General features: G+C 54.2%; 1 protein-coding gene across 1 annotated transcript in view; it reads right to left on the bottom strand.

Moving 5' to 3' along the window:
• Window positions 1–19,221, bottom strand: part of COL22A1 (collagen type XXII alpha 1 chain) — a 224,614-nt gene that overhangs the window by 92,166 nt on the left and 113,227 nt on the right. Inside the window, exons 23-31 of the mRNA XM_070802401.1 lie at window positions 18,365–18,418; window positions 12,186–12,239; window positions 11,503–11,556; window positions 10,195–10,248; window positions 9,211–9,264; window positions 4,419–4,463; window positions 3,832–3,894; window positions 3,346–3,399; window positions 125–166 (exon numbers count right to left, since the gene is read on the bottom strand). Coding sequence (XP_070658502.1) covers window positions 125–166; window positions 3,346–3,399; window positions 3,832–3,894; window positions 4,419–4,463; window positions 9,211–9,264; window positions 10,195–10,248; window positions 11,503–11,556; window positions 12,186–12,239; window positions 18,365–18,418 — 474 coding nt within the window. The remainder of the gene's footprint in view (window positions 1–124; window positions 167–3,345; window positions 3,400–3,831; window positions 3,895–4,418; window positions 4,464–9,210; window positions 9,265–10,194; window positions 10,249–11,502; window positions 11,557–12,185; window positions 12,240–18,364; window positions 18,419–19,221) is intronic.

Here is a 19,221-nt window from a genome sequence, read left to right as displayed (position 1 = left end):
ATGCACTTTCTGGATCACGAGACCCAGGGATGGGTCTGGCTATGGGCAGACTCCCTTAAAAAGATGTTTACAACTATGTGGTTGGTGTGCAGGAGGAGAAAGGATTAGAAGCAGAGTGACTTACAGTGCCAGGTAATCCAGGGGGCCCTGGTGGGCCCACTTCCCCCTAGATGAAGAAATGGAAACAGCAGTAAAGATTCCACCTGCCAATCCAGAAGATGTAAGAGACGCAGGTTTGATCCCTGGGTCGGGAAGATCCCCTGGAGGAGGGCATGGCAACCCACTCCAGTATCCCTGCCTGGAGAATCCCATGGATAGAGGAGCCTGATGGGCTACAGCCCATGGGGTCGCAAAGAGTTGGACACGACCGAGCGACTCACACACAGAGCCCTGCTTATCCTGGGATACCGTTCCTAAGAAGACAGACTCACCCAGTCTGCCTCTACTGCAACTGATAGATATATAGATCCAAGCTATAAAATATTTCAAACACACCAGAACTCTGCTCTGAGAAACATCTATGCGGCCACGTGTAGCTGTAGGTCGTTTATACCACTTATTCCATGGCGCACACGGAGACAAAGTGACCCGTGATCCATCCTCCGCTGACAACACTGACGTGGTTTCCCACCTGCTACAGCCAACGTCCCCACACTCTGTCCTGAAGCCAAAGCTTGAGCCCCCTGAGAGGCTCCTCTGGACCCTGCCCTCTCCCGAGGGCTCAGGCTCTTCTCAGCGGCCTGAGGGGCGAGTGTTACATGACAGGCTTGGGAATCGACTCACCTGAGCTTAAAACCTAACTCCACCATTTTATACATTATTTTACTTCTGTTGGCGTGTTTTCCTGTGTGCAAAATAACGATGATGGTACACACAGCTCACAGCGTCCTCTGGGGACTGAGTGAGACCTTCAGCGGGGTCCCAATGAGGAGGAAATTATTATTCCATTTGCCTCGAGGAAAAGAGGCTACTGGGCTGCTCCATCAGGAGGAACGGCCCCCAAAGCCCTTCATTCCATGTGAGTCACAATGGTATTGGGACATGGATATCTCTGCCCACGTGTATCCTAGCAGCCCCGGGTCCCCAAGTGGTTATTAGTGGACAAATGAATGAATAAAGCTGACTGAGAGATGGGCTAGGCTTCTCTTATTAATAGTGACAACAATAAGATGATAATGAAAGCAGTTACATGATAAACCATAATGGAAAAGAATATCTTTAAAAATGTCTACATGTGTGTAACTGAGTTACTCTGCTGTACAGCAGAGATTGGCACCATATTGTAATCAACTATACTTTGATTAAAAAAATTTTTAAGTGGTGACATTGTCTTCTATGCTTGTTTCTACAGTTATACAGGATTTAATCCCAGGTTTCAGCTCACTTTCCTACATGCATTAATTCCCTTCATCACCACCAAAATGCCTGGAACTTCATGTGTACCCCCATTCCATGGAAGAGCAAACTGAAGCGTAGCCACACTCGGGCCCCTGCCCAAAGTCACACAGACAGCAGCTGGTGCAGCCTGGTGGCAAACTCTGAGCCCAAGCCCGTAACTACTGCGAGGCATTCCCCTGACCACGTTGCAGAAGCTCCAGAGAGAACACAGCACCCTTTCTAGTGCCGAGTTCCAGAACCAATCTCAACCAAACCATCCAAGTTCAGTGTTTCCCCGTGCAATGCACGTGCGATCAAGCTCTGTCTGTTGTGCCTGAGTCTTTGTCACGCTATGGACTGTAGCCCACCAGGCTCCTCTGTCCATGGGATTCTCCAGGCAAGGACACTGGAGTGGGCTGCCATGCCCTCCTCCAGGGGATCTTCCCGACCCAGTGATTGAACCCACGTCTTCAGCACTGGCACGCAGGTTCTTTACCATTAGCATGACAGTGCAAGGTATGAACAGACATAAACAAGAAGAGGGTTGGAGGAGAGATGTGTCTCCAACCCCGAAGTCCTCAAGACCACCTTTCTGGAAGAGCCTTGCCCGCCCTGAAGGCTGTGGGGTGAACACAGGACCATGAGCTGGCGGGGCAGAGCCCAGGAGCTCTCTGACTTGAGGAAAGATGCTCGCCTAGAGAAGGGTCTCTGAGATCTGGAGTCAGTGGGGCTGGCGGGGGCTCCCATTCCCGCTTCTCTGCAGTTTAAGTGTCTCAGCCCCAGCTGACGCAATCCTCTCAGAGATGCCCTGGGGTCAAATGCTTCAGTGCCGGGTTGGGAGGAGGTAGACCAGACTACTGAGGAAGGGACACCCAGGCACGGCCAGCAGGGGGCAGTGTTGCTTCAATGTCATTTTTTTTTCAAACGCAGAATTGTCTATGATGACATATTTCTCTAGAGGCAAAGAAAAGCAGGCCAGATTTTTCGGAATCGTGAATGCGACTCTGCCGTGGCCCCGGCAATTCTGCCAAAGCAATAAAAGGGGCTTAATGGCCTCGCCGAGTCCTCTGCATCTTGGAAATGAGTTTCTCAAATAGAAATTGCTTTTCTGAGAAGTCCAGGAGAGCAGTGGGCCTGAACGGCTTATCCACCAAAGCCCTTTCCATTGCAGGATCTCTATTTATAGATCGCAGGTCCGTTCAGAACAAAGACCTCAGCCCTCAGCCTGGGAGCGGGGATGGGGGCTGCTGAGCAGGATGGTGGGCAGGAAAGCGGGACACGGGAGGGTGCAGAGCTCAAACTGGGAGAACCAGGTGGCCCCCTGGGCAGCAGAGGGGGGATCGCAGGGCCCCGCTGGGCATGTGAGGCTGCCCAGGCTCCCCTGGGCCAGGCCGGTGTGCCATGTCGACCCGCTCGGAGCCTGGACGCTGGGCCTGAACTGCAGTCAGGTATCGACTCCCACCACCCTCCATCCACACAGCCCTGGGCCGGTAGCCTGGCCCTTCCATGCCTCAATCTCACCTATAAACGGGGTGGGGGGTGTCACTGATAATCTGGCCCACCTCCGGATGCCACCAGGATCACCCAAGTCACTATGTGTGCCGTGCTCGCTACGACGACCCCGGCCCGTGGCGGGTCCCACCTCCCTGGCGCTGGTTCCTGGAGGCCCACGGTTCTCAGGCTCCACCACTTTATACGAGAGACTCAGGCACCCACGGTTTCAGTTATCCACAGGGCTCCTGGAACCAACTGCCCGTGGATGCCAGCCTACACAGGCAGCTCTGCTTTCGGGCCAGCAAGGGAGACTCCAGGATCAGATGGGATGCCCAGGACCACAGCAGGGAAAACCAGGACTGCCACCCAGGCCACCGCTGCAACTCCAAGCACGCACTCCCTCCACGTGAACGACGGACAGGCGGTTGTGCGACACGGGGTACTGACGCCCCGGACAAGGGCAGCGGCTCCTACCTTTACACCTTGGTCGCCTTTCAGTCCCGGAAGCCCCAGGGCACCTTTCTCTCCCTACAGAGAAAAGATAAAAACCAGGAGACATTAGAACGCAACTGAGTGTAACTGCTGCCTCTTCCAGGTGAGAGCAAGGGGGGACCCTGGGCAAAATACAGTTTCGTCTCCCCAGCCTGCCCTGCCATGGGGAGGATCGAGTTCAAGGGATGTTGGTTGTGCAAAGGGGCAAGTGCTCCATTCGGCACCCGACAGCTGACGTCCCTGGTCATTCCCACAAATTTCATCTAAGCTGCTCCACCCTCCTTTCCAGATGGACCCCTTGGCCACCGCCCCTTCGTCCCAGCGCGTGGCCCACGGTGGCCCGATCCCCTGACTTTCCTCTTCCTAGACACTGGGGAAAACGCTCCAACCCCAGCCCGGGTCAGCCCGTGCCCGAACGCGCAAACCAGGGCTGGGGGCGCTCTCCTCAGGCGCGGCGCACGGCCTCACCTGGTCGCCTTTCTCTCCCCTCGCACCTGGGAGTCCCGGGAAGCCTGGGAGCCCTGCCTCTCCCTGTGGAAAGAACACAGCGCCGTCATCAGTGGGCTCTCAGGAGGGAGGCTGCCCCAGACCTCTGCAGGAGCAGGGCAACATGGAAACAAAGCAGCGGAGAGAGGGGGATCCTAGACGGTGCTCTGGGGCGGCCCCAGGCACGGGCCCACTCTGCAGCCCCTCGCCCGGGAGCCCTTACTTCCCCTCTCATTGTCTGACTCCTCATTCCTCTGGGTCAGCCACAACGTCACCTCCGGGCCACGTCTCCTGACATTCCCTGAGCCTGAGTGAGGGGCCTCCTGGGACCCCTTTGGTCACCTGCAGGCACCACTCACTGAACCTGCTCAACTGCTCTTGGCTGACGGTGGTGACCCTGGTACCCAGTACAGCAAGGGGTGCACAGGACGTGCTGACGGTCACAGGGCAAAGAGACGAAGGCACACAGGCGTGCTGTGAGCTCCAGGGAGACAAGCGATACAGGCGCAGCGGATACCAACAAACGCACACATTGGATGAACAAACGAAAAATGAATGAATGAACAGACCTTTTCTCCAGGTCGGCCAGCCAGGCCCTGCTCCCCAACTTCACCCTGCAGATAGAATAACAGACACCCCGTCACTTACCACACACGTTTGCAGAGACGGCTGTCACCCCCAGGTGGTCCCGCAGACTCAGAGCACCTGGCACCCACACCCTCGATGCTCACACAAGCAGCACAGGCCCTGAAGCCCCAAGTGCTGAGCGTTTCTGGAGGGAGGCTTCCACACTCCCCACATGGTCTTGCACGCACGCTCAGTTGTGTCCAGCTCTTTGCGACCCCATGGACTGTCGCCCACCAGGCTCCTCTGTCCATGGGGTTCTCCAGGCAAGAATCCTGGAGTGAGTTGTCATTCCTTCCTGCGGGGATCTTCCCAACCCAGGGATCGAACCCGGGTCTCCTGCATCTCCAGCATCGGTTGGCAGATTCTTTACCACTAGGGCCACCCGGGAAGCCCCACCCTGGCTTGACCTTCCCTCAAAAGAAACGGTTTCTGGAGCTGCCCTGATGGGAGTTTACACAGGTTGGATCCAGTGATTCTGACTCTAATCACAGTCTAGAGCCACAGGGAGTCCTGGAGCCGCCCTGACTCTGAGCTCTGCTCCCTTCCAGGGGGATCTCAGACCCCCAGCTGGGTCCAGTGGTGGAGAAGCTGTTGATGAACTTGTCCGAGCTGACCAAGCAGCCCACAGTTGTTCAGACTCCTTGGTAAAACACAGGCAGCTGGGGGTGGAGGAACTCACGGGCAGGAGAGAGATCCATTTCCCCTCCCATGGTGTGTTGCTATAGGCAAGTCTCAGGTAAAATGCTGCTTAAACATCTAAACTTATATTACGTTGGAAAGCAAGCCCTCAGCAGGGCTTCCGGTCGCGTGGATGAAGTCGTGTCCTCTGGCATCAGGTTTCTGACCAGCGTTCCCTGGTCCTGCTGAAGTGGGGGGCAGGGGGTACAGGACCAGAGGGGCCCACTCTCTGACCCCACCCGGCTGCTACGCTCAGCAGGTCCCTGTAAGTCACTGAGGCAAAGAGGCCTGTGGTGGGAGGAGTGGGGAGGGACTGCAATTTCTAACCAGCCATGTGTCTTCAGAAACACTAACTTCTTGAATGCCAGTTTCTAACATCATTATGCATGGACACATAGTCACTTCAGTCACGTCTTGACTCTTTGCGACCCCATGGACTTTAGTCCTCCAGGCTCCTCTTTCCAGGGGATTCTCCTGGCAAGAATACTGGCATGGGTTGCCATTCTCTTCCCCAGGGGGTCTTCCCGACCCAGGGACCGAACCCAGGTCTCCTGTATTGCAGGGAGATTCTTTACCGTCTGAGCCACCAGGGAAGCTAAGTATGGTCCTTATTAAAATCTTTATGTAGATTTCCATAAGGAAATTTGGTTTTCTGGTAAGTGGACACATGAATGAATGAATGAGTGGTTATGCAAACACATAAAGGTTTCCCCTGCAGCTATGCCAGACTCCAGTGGTAGTGAAGTCTATACCGCATGTTGAGAGAGACAGAGGAAAAGAAAGTAAAGAAACTAAAAGCACTATTCAGCATGAAGCACACATTTCATCCTGCAGTTCTGGTGCCACTAGGGCCACTGGTGCCTGAGTCGGTGCATATAGAAATTCTAGATGCGCTCCGCTTCTCCCATCAATCCCCAGTGTTCACAAGCACCATTAGAAACAGCTGCTCTTACTGGATCTGTGCAAACACTTGCTACACAAATTGTCACTTTAAATCTGCTAGGACAGGACAACCTTTACAGTTGGAAAGGCGCTGGGTGGGGGTGGTGCTGAGGTTGGGTAGCAAGCATTTTGAAGGCCTCCTGAAGTGCCTCCTGAATCCGTGCTGTGAATCCTAAGCCAGAGCAGGACCCACGAAGGGCTGGGCGGCTCCTGAGCCCAAGAGGGCGATGCACCTGCTCATCCCGCAGCTGGTCTGTTCCGAGTGGGCTTGAGACCCGTGGTCCAGGATGCACCCACGACCTTCTTCAGAGATACTTACCTTACGAGGCGTGATGTCAAAATAAAGCAACAGACCTCCTGCCCTGTCTCCTTCACAGCTACAAAGGATGTTCTAAGAGCAACGTAACTGTGGAAATTCAGTTTCCAACTTCCTAGAGAAAATTTTTAAATGCACTGCACTACACTAGAAATCGTACAAAAACGGCAGACGAGCTGTGGTTACGGACCTCTCCGAAACTTTCAGTCACTGGGGGCGAGCATAAATACTGAACACGTAGCTGGAAAGACTAAAGACAACGCCGAGGGCACCTCAAATTCACCCCAATACTTCAGATCGTCCACACAAGGAACTCGATGGGAACAGGTTCTTCTGAAGACTGTTTAATTGAATGTGGGAATTTACACACTGTAAGCTCAGAAGGATGAGCCAACTCACACATGTGAGGAAACACAGCTCAAACAGGTCTGGCTGACCCCACAAATCCCCCATAAAATCCAAGGAGGATCTATGGAAACACAGCTCACAGGTCTGGCTGAGTCCATAGAATCCCAGCAGTCAAAAATGAAATATTATAGTGACCTATGCAAATGCTTTAAGTTATTTCTGGAAGATGATCGAATTTCAGCCTATCAATCAAAAACAGGAACGTGGCCTTTGGTGTTTAAAAGACCACATGATTTACCCCACAGCAATGGAGGGACAAAACGCAGCCAGTTACATATCATTACATTTCAATCACAGATATTTTTTAAAAACAGGAATGTTGAGTCCTAAAAGATGGAGATGCTGTGCTTGTAAGCAACAGTGAGCTGGCCCACGGAGCCCTGAGGAATCCGGGGCGCAGGGGCTCCTAGCGGATGCTTTCCCCAGGGAGTCCACTGGGCATCCTGGAGAGGGCGGGCACGTGGTAACCCACATGTGTTCTGCTCCATTTTAATTTGGTCTAAATTGTGGCTCTGCTGGTAAAGAACCTGCCTGCAACGAGGGAGACCCGAGTTTGATCCCCAGGTTGAGAACATCCCCTGGAGAAGGGAAAAGCTACCCACTCCAGCATTCTGGTCTAGAGAATTCCATGGATTGTATCGTCCATGGAATCGCAAAACGTCAAACACGACTGAGCGACTTTCACTAAAGAATGATCACTTCTTGAAAAAGCGAGGCCACAAGGAACCAAGGGTCCAGGGATTTGCCCATCAGCCTTCACTGGCCAGCGAGGTGACCCAGGTCCTGCCTCCCGGGACAGCAGGGTCACCACTGGGCCAAGTACAGACCATACCTGTGCCCTTTCTGGGCTGTGAGTTATCAGTCGGCCACCAGTGAGCCCTGACTGAGTGCCTGCAGGTGCCTGCTGTGGGCTGGGGCTGGAGGGTGGTCACCAAGAGCCAGTCACAGCCCTTAACTAGCTCTTACCCTGACAGAGTGTGAGGGAGAGCGCCTCCGCGTGAGTGTCTGTCTGGACACAGGCCCCTCCAGAAGCACAGGCGCCTGCAAACGTACACACCATGTGCACACACACACACACCCCCTCACACACACACACACACGACAAACAGACCCACACACCATGTACATACCCACACACACCCCCCTCACATGCACACACACACCCCCCTCACATGCACACACACACACACACACACACCCCTCACATGCACACACATATACTGCATACACACACACGACATACAGACCCACACACCATGTACACACACACACACACACCCCTCACATACACACACAACGTACAGACCCACACACCATGCACACACACACACACCCCTCACATGCATACACATACACTGCATACACACACACACACACATGACATACAGACCCACACACCATGTGCACACCCACAACACACACACCTCTCACACACACACAACATACAGACCCACACCATGCACACACACATACACACCCCTCACACACACAGATACATGACATACAGACCCACACACCATGTACACACCCACAACACACACACACCTCACATACAGACACATCCCACATACACACACCCACACCACACAGACACACACCATGTACACACACACACACACCACATACTCACATAACATACAGACACACCCACATGACATAGACACACCAGACACACACACTGTGTACACACACACCTCACATACACACACACACTGCATACACACACCCACAGCACACACAGATGCCCACACCATATACACACCCACACACACCATATACCCATGTACATACCCACTCACACACCATATACACACCCAGAGCACATACGGACAGTCACCCAAATCCAGCACTTGGGCCCCTTCCACAGGAGGTGCCCCCTCTGCATGGCACGTAGGTTGCCTCCGCCGCCTCCATGTATCCAGTCTCCACACGTCTGCACCCCTGGAAGCCCCAGGCTTCCTTCCTTCTGGAGGGGTCAGGTGTGAAGGGACACTGAGGCAGGGAAAGCTCAGGGGACAGGATGGGCAGGGACTGACCCCCTGGCCCCTCACCCCCCAAGACGGGCTGGTTAGCAAGGCTGTCCCTCTTCCTGAGGCCAAGGCTCTCCCGTGGGGATGGGGTCCTTTCCTCCAGCTGCAGGGCCCCCTGCCTCCAGGAACTCCCTGCTCCTCTCCCTGGGCGTGCCGTGGTGTGGCTCTCAGCGGTCGTCAGTCCAGGGTGTCACCACTGACCCCAACCTGCCCCTGCCTTTCAAACAGCCCCTGTGCGATGGCCCTGGCTGTTCCTTGCCTGACCCCAGCCTACAAGGCTCTGACAGTGGGGGTTCACACAGAGCCTCAAACACACCACTTAGAATAACAGGCGCGAGAGGAGGATGTCAGAGTCCTTACCCGCGGGCCGCGCTGTCCGGGCAGACCGTCCTCCCCTCTGTCTCCTGGGTCTCCCTGCAAGGAAGGCGGAGGAGAGTCAACAGCAGGAGCCGGGAGTGGAGGGAAGCAACTGAGGACCAGCTCCAGGCTGGAAGCAGGAAAGCTACTCGGACCCGGGTGCTACTGAGCTCCTTTAATTCTGTGAGACCGCAGTGGTCCAAAACAGCAGCTCCAACCACCTCCTAGATTCACCGGCTCTGCTTTTGATTTACAGACTCAAGTGAGCGGGAATGAGGGATTCAGAGCAGGGGAGACCCTGCCTAAGTGCTTTTGAGACGACAAAATACTTGGTCAGCCCTTATCTTTTGTTTTTAAAGAGAGGAGAATGGAGAATATTTACATGACATGTTCTTAAAGTAAGTTACATCCGTATGTATTCTGTATTCTGTCATGAAAAAGTGGAGCTTCTAAGTCTGCCTACTGAAAGGGATGGTGAAAACGCCTGTAACATCCAGAAGTTGCCTTCCAAGGACTGTTGACATTCATCCTTGAGCTTCTGTATCTTTGCCATGAAAAGGTGAGGTTCACTTGTTAAACTGTTGGCTGTATGGGTTTTTAATTATCCCTCTGAAGTGAGTAAACTGTGAACTTGCTTCCCAATTTTATGACAGTTAACCTCTGACTCCTCTTAATGATCTTACTGTAATGAGCCCCAGAATATTTTTAAGTTGAAGTCTCTTATTATGTAAGAGTCTCTGAAAAGGCTTCCTCCTTACAAATAAAATAGATGCATATCTCTAACAGAATAATTTAAAAGTCTTCCATCTCCAAATCCTCAACCAGTTACCTAGGTAGGAATAACGGGCTCACCCATATCTGACCTTGAATATTAAACATTTCCGAGCCCTGCATGACTCAGGATCCAAACGTGATCCACAGCTGGAGCACCCAACCATCAAAGAGCTCTCTGGCTTCTGGGTTCTGGGTTCCCTCACTCATACCAACCTTGGGTCCTGGCAGGCCTGGGGGTCCATTCGGCCCATCCTTTCCAGGCGGTCCCTGGGCAGAGAGGGAAAAAACAGACCAACATAAAAGGCCCGGTCAGGGCAGCACTGCGCTGAACTGCTTCCAGCCAGGAGCGGATTCTGCAGCCAGAGCTGGCCGGGTGGTGCCTGACACATGCGGGACCGCTCCTGGGTGCCAGCTCTCAGGTGCGGTCACTGTCGTAAACTGTTAGTGGGTGAAACCGTGGGGATTGGTGTTCAGGAACATCTGTGGATGGCAGCTAAGCATGCGCTCCAAGCTTGGACAGGCTCCCCTGAGAATGGGCCTCACAACACTGGACCTCACGTCCAGAGCCTTCACTGTGGTACCCGGAGCTCGACAGAGCCCAGCATGCCAGCATCCAGCCATCACATCTCAGCATCCCGGGGCCTCCACCTACAGCCGCCTGTGGATCCAGCGCCCAGTGACAGGGGGACAACTGCCCGTGCTGCCCAGACTGACTTTTCCCTCAGTCACCCTTTCTCCAATGTCCCGAGCCCCCACCAGTAGTGCGGGTTCCACTGGCTTCTGTAGCCACAGCCTTTCCCCACCCATTGGCCCCACCAGACAAGCAGCAGTAAGGAAATTCCTTCTGGACGAGCAGAGGCCTCCTGAGGGCCATCACCTCTGACACCCATCATGGTCACATGGTCTCAGGGGCCCAAGGCCACTCTATCACCCATCACCCTGCCCTGAAGAGCTGCTGGCCGAGAGGCAGGAGACACCCAGCTGGAATCTGCACCCTGCTTGTGCGGACGTTAAGGTTTGATGATCTCCACCCTCAGGACCTAAAAGGATTGAGAAGGCCTGGCTGCCTGGATCCTGCTGACTGGGAGAGAGGAAACAGCAGGCACAGAGGCAGGGCCGCCCTGCCACGTCCTGGACCGAGCCTCGCGTCTCCGCGCCCATTACTTCCATGACCCCCTGGTGGTGTCTCCACAGACGAGAAGCCACGCTTCCAACAGCCAAGGGCTGTCAACTGTGCCTCGGGGTTACAGAGCACAGGCAGTGGCCTGAGGAGTGGGCGCCTTGATCCGCAGCCTGGCTGGGACCCTCGGGGCGAGGCCCTCAAGAGACAGCATGCAGCAGGCACCATGGAAGGGAGGAGAAGGAGGCAGGGTGCCAGGGCCCTGGTCCCCCCAAAAAGAAGGGAAGAGCACAGAGCGTCACCCACCGGGAAGCAGCCTGGGCGGCCAGCGGAAGGGCCAGCCCCTCCCACGTGGAAGGGTAGGAGAGGGGAGAGCGGGGAGGGGCGCCCCGGTCACTCACCGCCTGCCCAGGGGGCCCAGGCTTTCCCGGGAAGCCGATCTCTCCAGGCAGACCCTGCCAAGGGGAACCACAGGGGAACCATTAGTCTGACCTCTTCCGAGCACTGGCTCCCTTCTCCAGGCGCTTTTGCTGGCAGGAGCCCGGATCTTTAGCTCTGACGAGGGCACCCAGGGTGGACACCCCTCGGGGGCATCTGGCCGTCTGTGGTGTGGACCACGGTGAACAGAGGGGTCAACACGCCTCCCAGGCTGGCCAGCGCAGGGCTCGGCTGGGCTGCAGTCGGGGCCACCAGCACCTTCACTCTCCACTGGTGGGATGGGTGGAAGGAACCACCTCTCTCTTCCCCCCACCGTCCACTCTGCCCACAGGTACCTTCCCAGCTGCTCCTGAACTGGGGGAGGAGAGCCAACCCACACACTGCTGAAAAACCCTGGGAAGGACGACCCCACGCTTCCTGCACACTCTCTAGGAGCAGCCACGAACATGCTGAATGAGCTCAGGAGCTATCTCCAGTCTAACGGGCTCCAAAGCTAGCTGTGGGCAGGGCCCTCCTTGTTCATGCCTTTGCTCTGCTCTTGGACAAAGAGCCAACGGATGGCTCCACACGACGATGTCCCTGTCTCCCGGGGCCATGAAACCTCCATCTAAGTGCCCTGGGAAGAGAAAGTCAAAACCAGTCTCACCGGGGGGCCTCCGGGTCCAGGGGGGCCTGGGACGCCAGGTGGTCCTGGGGGGCCCTGAAAAGAAAGAGGGGGGCCTGGGTGACAAACGTGCGTGGAGCAGCCTCCCGGTGGCACTGTCCTTCGAGAGGGAGAGGGATGGGGACACAAGAGATGGGGGTGGGGGTGGGGCTTCAGTTTTATTGCAATACCTTATTTTTTTTTTAAACAAAAAGGAACAAAAGCAGAAAGAAAAGATCTGAAGTAAAACTTACACCATGATAACATGTCTGCTATCTGGGTGATGGGCATGTAACTGGTATAGTATCTATTCTGATATTTATTGAGAATATTTGTGCATTTAAAATAAATGTGTCTGTGTGTGAATACACACACACGGAGTTAACCCATTAACAAAAATTTCCTAGAACAGCGGTACCCAAGCATTATTCAGCATCGGATCACCTGGGGTGAACAGACAGATCCGTTAAACAGCAGCTCTCACCACGACACAGTTTCCAGGAGACGCACCTCTGGCCCTTCTTTGTCCAGGTGTCTCTCCACACATGCCCTCCCTCCCATCTCCATCTTTCTGAAACGTTCTGCAATTCCCCCGGCAGAAGTAACCGCTGCGTCCCCCACGCTGAAGGCCAGTGTGACGGTGCTCACGTGACTCACAGGCCCTTGAAGGCAGAGTTCCCCCCTCGTCCCCCGCCCCGCACCTCTTATCGCACAGCGACAAGCCCAGGGCTTGCAACAGAGCAGATGTTCACTCAATGTTTGAAGCCAACTTGATTGCAAACAGCTGGGGAGAGGGCTGTGCACTCAGAGAAGAGCGTCCCATCCCCACTAGAGGGAGGTAAACTCTAAAAAATGGCCATGGTTGCCGCTGCTGCGGACACTTCCCTTTTCTCCCGCTGGGGGCACTGCTGAGTCAACGACGGGCAGCGAAGAAGACGTGAACGGAACAGAACTTCCTGCTTGGCACCTGGACCTGGTTTTCCGCGTGGCTCACTGAGTGCTGGAGAGCCTTTGGGGGGTAGCGTCTACTTTTACTGGGAGACATCTGCTTGGACCTGGAGCAACTGAGTGGCCAGGCCGCGCTGGACAGGGGACTGGGCAGGTACGATGGAGGCACCAAAAGTGGCTGGTGACCTCACTTCTCTCCACGTCTGCTCCAGCTCAGCTCTGCTCACCTCCGGGCAAAGCAGCAGTCCTGCAGGTGGCACTCCCAGGACCCACCTCTCCCTGACCTCTGAGGTTCTCACAGTGACCTCAGCCCCGCAGAGCTCATCCGAGGCCCCTTCCCACCACACGCAACTCTCCCTCTAACAGCAAACCAGACACACCTGGCTTCCATCCCTCCTGTGACGCGACACCCCCTGGAGTACCCTGGCCTCTTTCAAAGTAGCCGCTCCAGGAAACGGGCCTCCTGACCAGTTCGTTAGTCCGAACCCGTCCCCCCTTCCTCCTCCACGTCCTGCAGAAGTCCCTGTGGGCTGACGACTGCTTGTCTCAGGCTCACAGCCTGTGTGAGTGGGCTGAGTTTTAGTGATCCTCTACTATAAACTAATGGAGAAGGCAAAGGCAACCCACTGCAGTATTCTTGCCTGGAGAACCCCATGGACGGAGGAGCCTGGCGGGCTCCCTGCGGGTCTCAAAGAGTTGGACATGACTGAGCAACTGAACAACTAGAAATTAAACCTCCTTATTTGACAATATGGAAAACTGAGGCCCAGAGAAGCTAAGGGCCCCACCTGAGGTCACACAGCCCTCACGTGCAGTGGATCCTGAATCTGCCACAGAACCACCTGGAAAGCTCGTTGTAAAACCAGGTTACCAGTTCCCTTGACGGCACTCTTAGAGGCTGGTGGGGGGCTGGGATGACAGAGAGAACAAATGGAGCAAGTGAAGGGTCCATTCTGGGGACTGGAAGCCCTGGTGATGAAATCATTGTGCCTGTACCTGAGGGGCCATCCTGGCTGGGGCTGGTCAAGGAAGGCCCTGCAGCAGGGGCCACATCTAAGCTGAGAGCTGAGGAAGTCCAGAAAAGGAAGAACACTAGGTTCAGGGCCTGAGAACAGGCAGACCTCCATGTGTTGCCAGGACTGACAGTCAGTGTGAAGGAGTGGAATGGGGTTGTGGGGTGGGAGACAGGGCTCCAGGAAGCGGGGGGACACAGTGGTGGGAGGGGGAGCTGCTGGGAAGTGCCCGGGACCTGGCTTTAGCAGTGGAGAAGCAACACAAGAGCCGGTCTGACTTGGCTGGAATAGCATTTGGAAGGAGAAGTTGACAAAACTCGATAGCAGGTCGGGTGTGTGGAACGAAGGGGCAAGAGACTGGAGTCACCAGAACGAAGGGACCCGTGATGGCGCCCTGCGCTGCGGTGGGGATGCAGCGGGGTGAGTGTGTCCGGGTGGAGCAGACACCGGCTGAGAGTTCTTGGCGAGTGTTTGAGGCACCCGGCAGAGGTGCCTGGGAGCTCGGGGAGTGGAGGCTGCAGGATTAAATATAGAGGCAGAGGGTGATGATAAAACCAGGAGGGGCCTCATGCCAGCCGATGAACGAAGGTGTGTGAAACCAACTCAGCTCACGCTCTTCTCTTTTTATCATCAATGTGAAAATGCTACTCGCTCAGTCGTGCCCAACTCTTTGAGAACCCATGGACTGTAGCCCTCCAGGTTCCTCTGTCCATGGGACTCTCTAGGCGAGAATACAGGAGTGACATGCCATTCTTTTCTCTGAGGGATTGTCCCAACCTAGGGATAAAACCCTGGGTTCTAGGGTTCTATAGAATCTAGACACAGATTCTTTACCATCTGAGCCACCAGGGAAGCCAATATCTAAATAACCAATTCACCTAATTATTAAAGAGAGTGACAAATTAGCCAATAGATCTAAATGTTAACAACAAAATCCCTGTTTTAATTATTATGAATAAAAACAACTGAGTAATGACTCTATCAATTAACCAATAAGTCTAATTATTATTAATGGGATGTTTTATCCTTCTTGATACGATGGTGACTACACACCAACATGCTCAGTGATTGCAGTGGTGACGTGTAAATAACCAATTAACCTAATTAGCATTAATGATAACAGAAAAGCAAATAACTATTCCTAATAACCACCTTGTTCCAACTGGAGTAGATTTATGAAATTGGATGGAATCTGAAGATGCATGAAAATCCCTTGCATAATCAGCACTTAGTCACACTTCCTGAACAACTTGCAAATGTTTGTTTTCAGAGGTTATTCGTGATCGTGAGTCCTCCTCCATGATGGAAAGTCTTCCTCTAGGACACAGCTCCAAGGGCACAGGGATTGTTCCCCCCTCAGGGGAGGGGGTTTCTGGGTTGAGAAACCCAGCTCAGTCCTCTGGGGTCGGCCCCTCCCCTGGCTGTGTTCCCACCCACTCAAGGGTCTGCCAGCCATGCTGACCTCAATACCTTCGCATAAACAGTCGTCCAGACCAGACACAAATTCCCACTTTTCCTAAAAGGCTGCCAGTACACAGGAGTCACCACCTAGAATGTGTATCTTGAGTCTAAAACATTCCAGGATGACCGTTTTCATCCTGAAAAAAGAGGCACCAAAAGCATCTTCCAGAAGGCCAGCTGCCCTGGGGCCTGGCTCACCCTGAGGCTGGCTCTTCCTATTATAGCAAAGCTAACTCAACTCTAAGCTCCATTTCTGTTGGGGCCTTCCCTACTGGCTCAGATGGTAAAGAAGCCACCTGCAATGCAGGAGATCCTGGTTCGATCCCTGGGTCGGGAAGACCCCCTGGAGGAGGGATGGGCTGCCCACTGCAGTATGCTTGCCTGGAGAATCCCACAGAGAGGAGCCTGGTGAGCTACAGTCCACGGGGTCACAGAGGGTCGGACAGGACTGAGAAACTGACACTTTCATTTTCACTTCTCCATTTCTTTCGATTGGAAATGGGATAAGCCTTCTCACAGGTGGCTGTAAAGAGCAGATGCGACTGTATACTGACACAGGGAGAGCGTCTGACAGGAGCAGAAACTGAATGGACGGACCCTCAGCCTTCTCATCAGACCAGGAAGCCCAGGAACTTCCTTTCTGCTGTGACAGAATCAACCCAGATTTTCCAGATCAGCTCAGGGACCCTCCTCTGGGCCTGAGAGGCTGACGCCCCGTCCCCCAGAACCAGAGCTCTGACTACGCCCCTCCCAGGCCTTAGCTCAGAGGATCGTCCCTCTATCAGAATCTCTCCCTGCCTCCATCACATCTGGCTCCTCTGGGCTTGGACAGGGGCCACGAGGTTCCCCTTCCCAGGGCCGCACCCGCACACGGTGGGGGTTAGGTGAACACCTGCTGGATGAATCGATGAGCAAACACACAGATGGCAAGCAGCACAAAACTGTGGCCAGGCCGAGGGCAGGTGTGCGTGCGTGTAAGTTAGGAAGAGTGAATTACGAGCTGGGCAGGGATCCAGCAGGGAAACACTGCTCTTGAAGTGGGCATGGTGGGCTTGAATGCAGCTCTGCATCTGTGCGGTGGTGATCCAATGCAGGGAGCCAGGTGGTACCTATCATACACTACACCCTCTGGTTCTGAACCACGGAGATCCCCGAGTATATCAGGGTGCCCCATTTCTGGCAAAATCCCTGCCCTATTTGTGTCTATAGCATCCAACTCAAGGCCTGGCACTCAGGAAAGATTTTGTTGAAGGGAAAAAGGCTTCAGAATTTAAAACAAAAGAAAGAAATATATTTTTCAGGGTAGCCAAGAAAACAGTGATAGGGAAAAAAATCTGTAACTTAAAGTATTTTGATGGAGCCGTATTTATGGTGAATTTTTGAAATACACAAGCTTTGCTCGCAAGAAACAAGGTCATAAAACAAATGCAAAAACACTCTTTATCTTGCACTACTAACATCAAAATGTCACAGTGAGTGTGGAATCTTTAGAAGACCATGAATAATGGCTGGTTTTACAGCCCCTTATCCTGTGTTACAGCCTGATTGGCATGTGAGGGGCTGGAATAAAGCCTGAGATTCACGTGTGGGGTGCCCGGCACACACTTCATATTCAGAGCGGGAAAAGCCCATTTGGAAGCATGGTCAGCAGCGTGCCCTGGGTGGGTGCCTACCAGATATTAAAGGACAGTGGCTACCATCACAGACTTGGGTGTGGAGGAGATGTGCCCAGGAACAAGTGGGCGCCAGAGCCAAGCCTTTACTGCAGTGGGAAGCCGGCAAACAAGCCTGTATTGATCCCACCCGCCTGCTGTGGCCACCAAGCCAGAAAGATGGGACAGCACCCCGCCCAGGGCTCCCTGTGCTCTCACTGGGACCCCAGCACTTGGGCCACATCCCCACATCTTCTGCTGAAATCATCACCCTGTTTTGTTTTTATTGGCATTTGCGACAAATGATGAAGCAGAAGTTCAGAAGGTAAAGGGACTTGTTCAAGATGCCGCAGCCATCAAGTGGCCGCGGCTGGGACCCTAAGCTCCTAATCTCCGCCTCCCTAACTGTGACCCCCCCCCCCAGTGCTTCCCAGGAATTTACCGACCCTAATTCCAGGAAGGCTGGGGCTGGGGGTCAGTGGCGAGCTTTGGTGCAATTAGCAAAGAGATCACAAAGTGGGGTGTGATCACCACCAGTGCTGAGTGCCTGTTCTGTCCACACTGAAGTGTGTGTGTTGGGAGGAGGGTGAGGGTGTCACAGTGACTCTGAATTTATAGAAAAAGGGGACTGAGAGGGGTCAGGGCCCAAGTGGCCTGGGATAGGGGCAGGGCCCTCCTGAACAGCACGTTACCCCAAGCGAGTCCATGTATTGGGGAGTCGCACCCCGACCTGGTCTGAAATGGGGAGGGTGACCTTGAGCCTGCCCACCTGCCGGGGCGGCTGGAGGGATCCACGGGGGATCACAGGGGTGGCACACGTGAGACCACGGGGGAGTAGGGAGCTGGACCAGCCTGGGGCCGGGGGAGGAGGTCTGCTCTCCTTCAGGCCTAATCCCCACGCCCCAGGAGACTGAATAGCTGTTCTCCCAGCACTGAGGTGGGATGCAGGGAGGGCGAGGGACCCGCTGCACATTGTTTTTAATGCTCTGATGAGTATTGCTCAGACTCATGCAAGAGTCTGGTTACAACCTGAGAACTGCTACCCTATCATTTCCTTAATCAGAGAAAGCAGTGTGGCTAAGGAAGAGGATAGGAAGACAGTAGTTACCTGCTGCCCCAGCAAGCCAGGGACTCCAGGAGGACCCGCCTCACCTCTCTTTCCCTGAGGACAAAAAGAAGAAGCCAGGATTAACAGGCAGCCCGCGCCCAGAGCCCATCTAATGACACGTCTGGAGGAACCCCCCTGATAACAGACTGTCCGTCTCGAGACACCCTGCAAGGAGGCAGTGTGGGGTGGGGGTCGGGGAAGTCTGGGGCCAGGGAGCCTCCCCTTTGGATGTCAGCGCTGCAATGCGGATGACTTTGGAAACACATGGCCCCACATTTTAAAAAGTACCACACGGTTTACCTGAGAAAAATGCCCTTGTCCTGTCCCCATGACACTCATTCCCTTTCCTTGACAACAACTAATCCTACCAGATGTTGGTTGCTTTCCAGAGGCAATTTTATGTTTAGGCAAGCTTTGCACAGGCGCGCGTGCACACACACACACACACACACACAAATGCGCCCACACATGCACACACATTCTCCCCCTCTATCCCTTTTTTTCTTTAGAAATATGGCATAACATTCAATCCGCTGATAAACTCCACTTTATTTCGCTTGAGGATTTAACCCAGACGCTCCTGGGTCAGCACGTGGGGAGCAGCTCCACTCTTTCTCACAGTTACAGACCTTTCAGCACGAGGATGAAAGGCGGTGCATCTCGACCCTGGGCAGGCAGGTCACAGGGACCATTTCTGCGCTTCTGCCATCAGGATCCATGCTACTCTGCATGACCCCAGCCGGTCATCCCTTGGGGGTGTGATCACTAAGCCTCGGAGTCTACCTGTCTGGACAGGGGTGAGGTGCGTGCTGGCGAGTCCTCACAACACACAGCATGTACCCTATCATACGTGTACA

This window comes from Bos indicus, chromosome 14 (genome assembly GCF_029378745.1).
Source record: "Bos indicus isolate NIAB-ARS_2022 breed Sahiwal x Tharparkar chromosome 14, NIAB-ARS_B.indTharparkar_mat_pri_1.0, whole genome shotgun sequence".
In the NCBI taxonomy this organism is placed as follows: domain Eukaryota; kingdom Metazoa; phylum Chordata; class Mammalia; order Artiodactyla; family Bovidae; genus Bos; species Bos indicus.
The sequence above is the reverse complement of the archived record's forward strand: the minus strand, read 5'-3'. Positions and strand labels throughout refer to the sequence as shown.